General features: G+C 41.4%; 1 protein-coding gene across 2 annotated transcripts in view; it reads left to right on the plus strand.

Annotated features, from left to right (window-relative positions):
- Positions 1–10,980, plus strand: part of Fat4 (FAT atypical cadherin 4) — a 129,255-nt gene that overhangs the window by 49,121 nt on the left and 69,154 nt on the right. For both annotated transcript variants that reach the window (XM_031376677.1, XM_031376676.1), the window contains exon 3: positions 10,057–10,188. In XM_031376677.1, the coding sequence (XP_031232537.1) occupies positions 10,057–10,188 (132 nt within the window). The remainder of the gene's footprint in view (positions 1–10,056; positions 10,189–10,980) is intronic.

Consider the following 10,980-nt stretch of genomic DNA (forward strand, 5'->3'; position numbering starts at 1 on the left):
TTTTTTTTTTTTATTTATAGAGGCCTTTCACTTCCTTGGTTAGGTTTATCATTTTTCTTTGAGGCAATATGGATGGGTGTTACCGGCCAGCGGTAACCATAGAAAAGGGTTTTCTGGAATATGGAGTCAGGAGAAAATTGACTAGCCATAATTATATCTTACCCACGTGGAAAGTCAAAATTAGACAGCACTCAAGAGATGTGATCACCCAGCCATCTTGCATTTAATAATAATCTCTTTGTTGCAAGCCAACAGGTAGAATAGGTGAGGCAAAACCCCTCCCCTCAGTTTGTCAGCATGCTGGCCCAATCAGCAGCTTCTTTGGTCTCTGTAGAGGCGGGACTTCCGATGTAACTGGAACCAGGAGCGAGATGTGGCAAATAGCAGGAGGTGTGTAGAGAAGTGTGGTTATGAGAGGCAGGCAGGGTCTGAAGAATCAGCCCTCAAGCCAGGAGGTTTACAGATGGGAGTCTTTATCTGAACTACACTCAAAGTTTTAGATCTTACATCAGGGTTTTGGATCCATCTGGAGTTAGTTTCTGTCTAGGATGGGAGGTGGGGAATCTAGTTTCATTTCTCTCTGTGTGGATACCAAGTTTCTCCACCAGCATTTGTTGAAGGGGCTGCCATTCCCAGCATAGGTTTTAATAACTTTGACTCACCACTCCTTTCTGTAGAAATTTACATTTTAGTTTTTCTTATGGTGAACATCAATAAGGTTTACTCTGCTGATCTAGAATTTTCATCTGACTGCCTTTCCATCCTCTGCAGCCACACTGAGTCTCCATATCAGACAGGTCTGTGCAAGAGTGAACTGGCAAGTTCCATGCAGCAATATGGTTTATTTATATGCTCAGTGCACAAAGCATATCTCAAGTACCAGGCACACTTCAGGCCAGCAGACACTGGCTTTTTCCTTTTCATTGTGTCTCACCAACCATTATCAGATCATAAATTTCTGGAGGCAATTCAGGGAGGGAAGTCCTTCTGTTCCCAATGCACCTACTCCCGTTTTTGTCAATACTATTTTCTACTGAAGAGTCCCTGTACCTCACAGGCTGACTGGAATGCACTTCCTCTTGCCTCTCTGAGTAGCCACAGTTGAGGCTGCTCTAGGCTAAGACTCAGGCAGGAAACTCTGGTTTGGACTACAGATTTCTCAGCTCTGACACCTCCTCTAAAAATGCACCATCCTTTTCCTGGTACCAGAGGCTAACAGAGCCATATGGTTCTAGGACATTTCAAGTTTCTCCACTTGTGACTATCCTACCATTCTTATTGTAGATGAACAAGTCAGGAGACATTGGGAGAAGTCACAATGTCAGTGGGAGGGACACACAGTTATTTATAAGGAGGGATGAAAAACTAGGCTCAATCAATCAATCAATCAATCAATAATCACAACTGCTTTTAATAAAAGGCTGACATTTTCAGCTTTCAAGAGTGTGCACATGTGTATAGCTGTGTATATGTATACATGTGCAATGTATGTGCATATTGATATATAGCTGTGTGTATGTGTCCATGTGTGTATATAGTTGTGTGCATGTGTATGTGTGTGTGTATATATGTGTGCATATGTGTGTAACTGTGTGCATGTGTATATGTGTGTATGTATATGTGTGTGTATGTGTGTGCAGCTCTGTACATATGTATGTATGCATGTAAGAGAGTGTGTGTGTGTGTGTGTGTGTGTGTGTGTGTGTGTGTGCATACATGTAGAGCCTAGAGGTCAGTCTTGAGCCTTGTTCCTCAGATGCCATCCACCTTTTGGCTGGGTAGTCTCTCTCTCTGACTGGACTAACCACACAGGCTACCTTAGCTGGCCAGCAAGCTGGAGTGTCCCTCTGTCTCTGCTTCACAAGCTCTATCATAACCAGCAAGCACCAGGATGCCTGGCTTTCTTTTATACCAGTTCTGGGACTGGACCTCCTGTTTTCATGCTTGCAAAGCAAGTTCTTCATAATATGAGCTGTTTTCCAGCTTTTTCACTGGTCTGAGTAGAGGCTGACTCTGCGTCATGATGCCTAATGCCCACTAAGCAAGGGGAAAGTGGGTTCCCTAAGCTCCACAGAACTTTTTCATTTGTTTAGTTTTTCTAAAATTTCCCTCTGCAATGTGTCTCCCTTACTCAGATCAACATCTACCAAAAAGAACATTCTGGGATGCTTTTGCAGGGTGCTTGGCTTGAAGGAACACAAAAAGTTCCTCAAGTTCCACATGAAAGCCACACATCTTTTAATTCCATCTTCTAGTCTGCATGCACTTAAGAGCATGTGCAGGAATCTGGGCAAATGTAGAATTAGGCAGTGTCAGTTTCAGGCAAAGTTGACGTGGGTACGTATGGCAGCTTTAGAAGAATTCCTTATTTGGTTCTGACTTGAGCAACGCTCAGAGCGCCAGGGCTCCAACTTCTTGTTTGTCACCACACACTTAGTGAGCTATGGAAAGCCTGCTGCCTCCAGAACAGACTTAACTGCTTTGTGCCTGCACTCCTGACCACCCTGTCCCCGCTGGCTTCCCTCCAAGACTGCCTGTTACTCCCAAGTATTTCTTGCTTATGAGAAATGCATCAAAATTCCAAGAACATATGCTGCTGACTGCTGGGAGAGTTTAGTGGCGAGAGATTAGCATAATGGCTTTGGTTTGAGAAATTTAATTGGGCATGGTCACATCCATGTAGTGTATATGGGTAACAAGCTGTGCCTTGAAGATCTTTATGTGATTTTCAATTTGTTTTAAAAGTGAAACAAAAGAATCAAAAATGCACACGCTTCCTTCTTCCCTAATATTCAATAGTAATTGGACTAGAACAACCCATCTTTGTATGGAATACTGCATATGTGCCTACATACCATACACCTGTGCTTTCATTTAAATTGCACAAAGTTTCAAATGACTAAGTTAATTTTTATCAAGCCTTCTTCCTTTTAAATTTTACTTTTTACTAAATTATTTCCTGTAAAATAATATTTGCCTTATATAATGGTTAACTATTCATTTTTCCTTCTTTCTTTCTTCCTTTTTTTCTTCCTTCCTTCCTTTCTTTCTTTCTTTCTTTCTTTCCTTCTTTTTAAAATTTTTTTTGTTTTGTTTTTGTTTTGTTGAGACACGGTTTCTCTGTGTAGCTCTGGCTGTCCTGGAACTCACTCTGTAGACCAGGCTGGCCTCGAACTCAGAAATCTGCCTGCCTCTGCCCCTCAAGTGCTGGGATTAAAGGCATGTGCCACCACTGGCTGCATACTATTCATTTTTCTATTAAAAGTCTTATGCCATTTTCATTCTTATTTGCATATATGTGTGCTATGTGCAAATGTGTGTGCAGCTGTGCATTTATAGGTGGGGAGTGTGTGTGTGTGTGTGTGTGTGTGTATTTGTGCAGGTATACCTGATAATGTTTGTGGATGTCAGAGAACAATCTTGGGTGTTGTGTCTCAGAAGTGGTTCACCTTTTTCATTATTAAAAAAAAAAGTACTTGAGACACGGTTACTTGTTGGGATTTTCCACAAAGACTAGGGTGCCTAGCCAGGGAGTCCCAGGCAGCCAGCTGTTTCCACCTTTCCACATCTGAAATTACAAGTGCCAGCCTCAAGCCCATGGTTTTCACATATGTCCTGGGAATTGAAGATCTTATGAGAAGACCTTTTCATCCTTATGAGAAGACCTTCAGCAACTGAGCCATTTAGCTAGTCTCCCAGGATTTTCTTTCAGTGATTTGGCTTAAGAAGGTCTTGCTCTGTAGCTTAGACTAAGATTGACTTTCTGGACAGCCACTTGCCTCTGCTTCCCAAATGTAGGACTTATAGTTTTGAACAGCCACGCCGGGCTTTATTGTAGTTCTGAAGTGGGGAAAGAGATGCCACAGAGCTGGAGACATGGCTAAGCATTTATGAACACCCATTGCTCTTACAGAGGACCTGGATTCTGTTTCTAGAAGCCACATGGTTGCTTATAACTAACTGTTTGTAACTCCCGTTCCAGGGGATTCAACACCCTCTTCTGGCCTCCTTGAGCACCAGGCATGCAAACAAATTCACATACAGATTTCAATTTTCAAGAGTGTGAGGTTAGCTGAGGCAGGACATACTTCTCAGACCCCCCACCTCCATCCTCCAGCCCCCCACCCCCACCTTGGCTTTCCTCACAGCTCACACATAGCTCCTGCTAGGCTCTAACAGTGTGCCATGCGAAGTCTTTCTTCCAAAGTCTGATTTCCACCTCTAGGATTCCAGGTTCTTAGTTCTAGACCATTTTCAAGATGAGACATACACTCTTACAACCACGGGCTGTGGAATTAGGTCGGTTCTATGTGATAAATAAATAAATGCCTGAACGTATTGCTCATAGGTTGAGCATGACCCTGTGTGCCTCTGTAATCCAAACGCTGTGGTCCTGACATTTGGGCATTTAAATGTAAGCTGTTCCTTGTTGAGACCTTCTCATAACTAAAATGTGAGTCAGTCACAAACTGCAATGGATGCTGGCCCTGCAGCATGATAAACCAACCACTCAGAACACAGGGTAAGCTTCACCCAGACTCATGACAACAGAATTCCCAGTGGTCACCCCAAATAGGGAAAGGCCCGAGGAACAAACTGAAAGCAGCTGGGTAGATCCTGGCACCATCCTTTCCAGCAGCACTGCTTTTCCTTTTAAGAAATGAAAGTACGCAAAGACCAGAGCCAAACAGAACAGTGTAAAAGAGGGGTTGGGTTTTTGTTACATTTATGACAAGCTTTAAGTCTCTATTGGAGATGTTAAACTGGAGTCAGTCATTTGCTCTACTGATGAAGCTCTCCAGTTAGTTCATCTGCAATCAAAAGCCAAAATACAACTAGAGCAGAGTGCCAGTGTTCTGGCTGATAATGAATTAGGACTTGGGGACTTGTTACAGCAGATGTAGACTTTCATGTAAGTTTAATAAACAAAGATTTGCTCCCAGGGGCTCCCAGGGCATAATCAATGAGCTGATCCCATGGAATGAAATAAATCACGTAGTATCTGGTTCTAGTCAGAGTAGATATTAGCACATTTAAATCTAAATTTGATTATCTAGCCAGAGCAGTGATTCTAATGAGTCACCCTGCTGTCTGTGTAATAACTGCTGCTCTCTGGTTTCCTGGGTAGACTGTCAGCTTTCATGTCCCATCAATCGTGGGCTTTCTGTACAACTCTGTCCAGGCATTTTGGGAAATGTAAAATGCACATGACATTTCAGGTCAAGCAGGAAAGGTGGCGCTTTCCTCTTTTCAGGGTCAGAGGAAGTGACTGATTAGACATGAGAATTGAACAGCTCCTGGGGTAGGTTCCATAAGGAAGAAGGGGTGGGGTCTTCACACAGAAGAGGAGGTGGGCGTTTTTCAGCATCTACTTCACTGCGATTAAATAAAATTTGTTGTCAGTAAGATTGGAATATTTTCCTCAGTGATTTTTCAGTGGTGTATATCCAGTCTACATGCCTGTGACTGAAGTACCATTTAGCAAAGTGTCACTGGAGTGTCAACATGATGGTCAGCTGTGGGCCATGCTCACTGGAACATCCCTGTACCGTTCATCATGGCAGCCTCTGCCATGGTGCTGGGTCCAATGAGGGTCCCACATGCTCTCTCAAATGGAACCCATTATGGACAAGTCATGTTTAGCTCAAGCTCTGTTAATGTTTGAGTCATGATTATAAGCATGATGTCAATATATTATCACAGCATATTTAACAGCACCTAGAAGATGCTTGATGGTCAGTGGGATGCAAAGGAGCTAGGAGAGCAACAGGATGGGGCGTGGTGGTTCTATCTGGCTAACTTTGTAGGGAGAACAGTTTCAATTAGTATGAGGTTCCTTGTGTCCCAGTAATAGGTCATCTCTGCAAATATATACAAACAGCGTTGCTTTAAATGATATGCCCCTAAAAGAAAGATTCTGTTAGACATGGTGGGTTGTAAATATGAACAAGATAGAGTTGTACTTTCCAAATCTCCGAATCTAGAAGTCAGTATTTTGAGTGTTGCTAACCATCTGGGGAACTGGAGAGTCTCAGTGACAGGCTGAGCATCACAACTCTGACAATCTAAAGTACTTCAAAATACACAGTGTGTTGAGCGTGGATGTGTTGTCCCAAGTGGAAAATTCAACACTTGCCCCCGGGAAGCAGTCATGACATAGGCAAACAGAAAATATATGTCGTAAAATTACCTTCAGATGTGTGTACAAGGTACATATGAAACAAAAGTGAATGTGGTATTTAGACTTGAGTTTCTTACCTCAAATATGTCAATATAGTCTTTCTTACAAATATTCCCAAATCTAGAAGCAGTAGACTGCCAGGAAATCTCTGACTCCAGGCTTCTAGAGTAAGCGTTGCTCAGTCTATGCCAACTTGAGCAGCCTGTGGATATGTGGAGAGAGTTCTGATTTGACCTATAGCCTTCTATATTGAAAGAAATTTTAGTAAAAACCAGTTCATTAAAACTTGCACCTTTTGGGCTGGGGAGATAGCTCAGAGGTTAAAGGCATGTACTGCTATTTCAGAAGGGCCTGAGTTCAGCTCCCAGAAACTGCCTGAGTTCAGCTCCCAGAAACTGCTAAGTCACTCACAACTGTCTGTAAGTCCATTCCTAACTCTGTAGATATGATACTTATGTGAGCACACACAAACATACATACACACATACATACACAAACACACACAAACATACACAAACACACATAAATATACACACTTACAGACACACACATATAGATACACAATTAAAAAAAACCTTAAGAAATGTACTTTTACATAATCTTGATGTAATCCTTTAATATCCATAGAGACAGTACTTGTGAACTCTTAACTTTGATTTTTGATGCAATACTTTTCATAATTTATATAAATCCAGGTATCTCATAATGCATAAAGTGCCAGTTCCACAAAGATCTTGTTGGCCACTCAGCCATGTGTTTTTTGCCGTGACATGGTTGCTATTTTATAGTGTGTGCTCTTTCTGTCTCTCCAACTATTTCACTGTTAGTAATTTCTGAAATGCTTAAAAGGAACTAGTCATTTAGGAAGAAAACATATTTATCTGATTTTTAAGAGCCATCAATTGTACTTCTATCTATACTATGGCATCATTTGTAATATACACCCCAAGCTTCCTACTGAGTAATTGAACTTGATGTAGTGCAAAGACAGACCTATCTGAACACCTACTGAACAAGCCACAAATGAAATTCTGAAAAATGGAAAAACTATGGATAAAATCTCCCCCCTCTCTCTTTCTCCCTTTCCTTCCTTCTTTCTCCCCTTCCTTCCTTCCTTCCTTCCTTCTTTCTTTCTTTCTTTCTTTCCTTACTCTTTATTTCTTCTCTCTTTTTTTCTTAACAAAATAGTTTTCAACATAACTCTTTATATGTAAACTTCCTCAAACATAACTTTCATGTTGCTTTGAGTTAGGACATGCTTCTCACAGTGGTGTCTGCTTTAACACCAAGGGCAGAGGCCAGTAGCTTCAGGCACATCATTGAGCCTGCTCAGCATTCCAGACTCTGCACTTGGCTGAAGAAAATACAATGGGCCCTGGGCCTGTGGCCTAGCATTGTTTTTCTTAGATAAAACACTTGGTATTTCAATGCCTTGGCTCACATTGCCTGTAAAATAAAGGAACTGAACATGACACTCCTTCAGATTTCTTAAATATTAATGCATCTTGCAAATGAATGGAACTCTGAACTTTCAGTGTGCTCACCCTACATTCTTACAAACAATACAAAACACCTTCCCCACATAGTGAGAATTTCATTTTTTTTCCTTTATTATTTATTTATTTATTTATTTATTTATTTATTTTGGTTTTTTGAGACAGGGTTTCTCTGTATAGCCCTGGCTGTCCTGGAACTCACTCTGTAGACCAGGCTGGCCTCGAACTCAGATATCCACCTGCCTCTGCCCCCCAAGTGCGAAGGTTGATAAGGGACTTTAAACAGGCTGCAAGTTCTTCCTCCATTCTGATGCCTTCTATATGTACATAGCTAGAGTAAATGAACTAACACAATGACACACATTGTTTTAGGATAAGTGTGCGTGCACATGTGTTTGTATATGTGTTGCATGTGAATATGCGTGCTGGTGTGGTGTGTATGTGTGTGTGCGTGCATGTGTGTGTGTGTGTGTGTGTGTGTGTGTGTGTGTGTGTGTGTGTGTGTGTGAACAGCCTTTCCAGAGCCCAGGTGTGAGGTTGTGAAGGTCCCAAGCTTAGAATCAACCCAGAACTACAGTTCATGTTAGCTGCAAGCCATACAGAACAGTGTGTTACTATGAAAACCTGTGTGTAACCAACAAACACAGTGAGGGATATTTGAAAAAATATATCCAAGCTATAAATACGTTGTCACACATACACAAATTATCCTCTTCTGGAATCTGGACTGTGTTGCCTCTGGTATGTTCACTCATGCCAACATCTATCATCCAGCTTTTGGAGTCTATGAGTGCTGGGCCTGTGTTAGCCACAACATCACAGAAGAGAAGAGGACTCAACATTCTTCTTTTAAGGGAAAGGGTGACATGTGCTTATAGATATGCAACTTGAAACACTGATATCCCCCTCCCCTATTGGAAGCCAACTGTTGACATCTTGGGTCAGAGAAATTTCTCTCCTCACCCTGAGGAATTCCTTGAGCTGTCTTCTCACATTGGAACAGTCATTTCTCTCAGCACAGAAAGGACTGTGTTTGGCTCAGTGGTGTGGTTCCTATGTCAATGGTTTCTATCCTGTCTGGATGAAGATGTGGGATGATTTGTTTTGAAATAGTGTATAAAACAGAAATCAAACATCGAAAGTTCAGCAAAGGCACATGAAAGCATAATTAATACAATAATTTTAAAAAGACCTCCTTCAGTATAAACCTGGTAATTTTTTTAAAGATGAAACTGTAGTTATCATTAGATTCCTGAATGAAGAGAGGGCATGTTGAATACTTTAGTGTATTCCGTGTTCATTTAAAAGATAAACCAAGAGCCAACTGTGGAGGTGAGGCCTGCTGCTGGCAGCTACCTGTGCACTAATTTTTCTGGGGGTTTGAGGAGATGTCTCAGTGGGTAAAGCACTAGTTTAAAAAGTTTTTAAAGTTCTAATATGGGGACCTAAGATTGAATTCCTATGTCACTTGAGAAGACCCATCCCCTCTGGCTGGTTCCCTCTCTTCTCATTCCTCCTCTTATTCCCTAGATCTGATAGGGTCTTCACAATAGAGCTGTGAACAATGGCAACTCACAGAATACCAGTTTTGTGAGAAATAGGCCCTTGCTGGCTGGCTGAGCTGTCCTCCTCAACTCAAGTTGTGACCTTCTCCCAGGAAGCTTTTGTTACATTGGTAGATGTCTGCCATTGTCTTAGAGCCTCTGCCTCTCTTACCCAACTCAGAACAGAGACACAGGGTGAAGCTGTGTTTAAACTTTATACATCTTTTCTTCTGAAAACTTTCCTTAGGTAGGAAAACTAACTCTAGCTAAGATCTCTCAAACAAGCAGTCAATCCTTGTGATCCACCGACCATGGGGTCTGAAAGGAAGGTTGGTCTATGTTTGCTACTGTAAATGGGAGTCAAGATGGACAAGTGTGTAGTTTTTTTGTGACCCCCCAAAATTAGAGAGTTGATGTTACATGGAGAAATTTCAAGTATTTCTTAAACTAATGTATGAATGCCTTCATTTCCCAGACATTAGCTGTTATCATGTAAGCATTTTAGACAAAAAATATGGTGTCAGATGGCACCATGGTTGGAAGATAGCTGGCTCCTTGTCTTGGGAGACCTTCACTAGGAGTTGCAGTGACAAATCTCAGGGGACTGTTTTCAGTCTGAATTCCACTGTGACCATTTAATATCATTTACCATCAACAAATTAGATGCTATTTGCTTGGACTTACGTGTTCCTATGAACATTTTATACCCTTCTTTCAAGACACATTGCTTTTGGGATACTTTTTTATACCTTTAGGGAAGGACAGTTCCATGGACTTCTGGTTTGCATTTCCAATTGAGGCCTTATGTATTGTTTTATTTTCTTTTTCTTTATAGGTAGAAATAACACTTCAAGATATCAATGACAACCCACCAGTGTTTCCAACAGACACCCTGGATCTCACTGTGGAAGAGAACATTGGAGATGGCTCAAAGATTATGCAGCTGACTGCCATGGATGCTGATGAGGTAGTTTATGTCTTTAGTAATCACAGACTCAGAATTTCAGGTGCATGGAAGTTCTAGCGATCAGTGACTAAGGTTACAAATCCTGTGTTCTTTCTCTGAGAGCATCTAAAAGTATGTCTATATTGTGATATAAGGATGGGATATACTTAGTCTGTAAACTGCATGTTTCACAAACATGGAGATCCAAGTTTAAGTGTCTTCACCCTCATAAAAAAAAAGCTGTGTGAAGCAGTTCTAGCTTGTAACCCCACTCCCGGAGAAGCTGAGATAAGTGGATCTCTGAGGATGGCTGTTCAGACCATCTAGCCTATTTGGTGAGCCCTAGGTTTCAGTGAGAAACCTTGTCTCAAAAACCAAGATGTTGCTGCAGAGATGACTCATCAGTCAAAAGCACTGGCTGCTCTTGTAGAGGACCTGGATTTGGCTCCCAGTACCCAACTTGGGGTGATCATAACTGCCTGCAACTGCAGCTCTAGTGAGCTGCATGGACACTGCACTCATAAATTAAAAACTAATAAAGGTTATTTTTAAAGTTGGGTAATCCCTGAGAAACATCTAGATTGACCCCTGCCCTCCACCTGACCTCATATAATCTATATCTATATAAGCCCATATACACCCCCAATATAATTAAAATAAAAGAATGGGGCCAGATAAGGTCAGTAAGAGGCTGGTTTCTGACCGGTAATTCAGGTGTCTGTCCTTTGCATTTTAGATCTCGTGGCCACTTTTTTTTTTAAATAAAGACATCTAAAATGTGTCTTTATTTTCATTTTTTTTTTTTTTTTTTTT

Source organism: Mastomys coucha, unplaced genomic scaffold (genome assembly GCF_008632895.1).
Source record: "Mastomys coucha isolate ucsf_1 unplaced genomic scaffold, UCSF_Mcou_1 pScaffold17, whole genome shotgun sequence".
Classification (NCBI taxonomy): domain Eukaryota; kingdom Metazoa; phylum Chordata; class Mammalia; order Rodentia; family Muridae; genus Mastomys; species Mastomys coucha.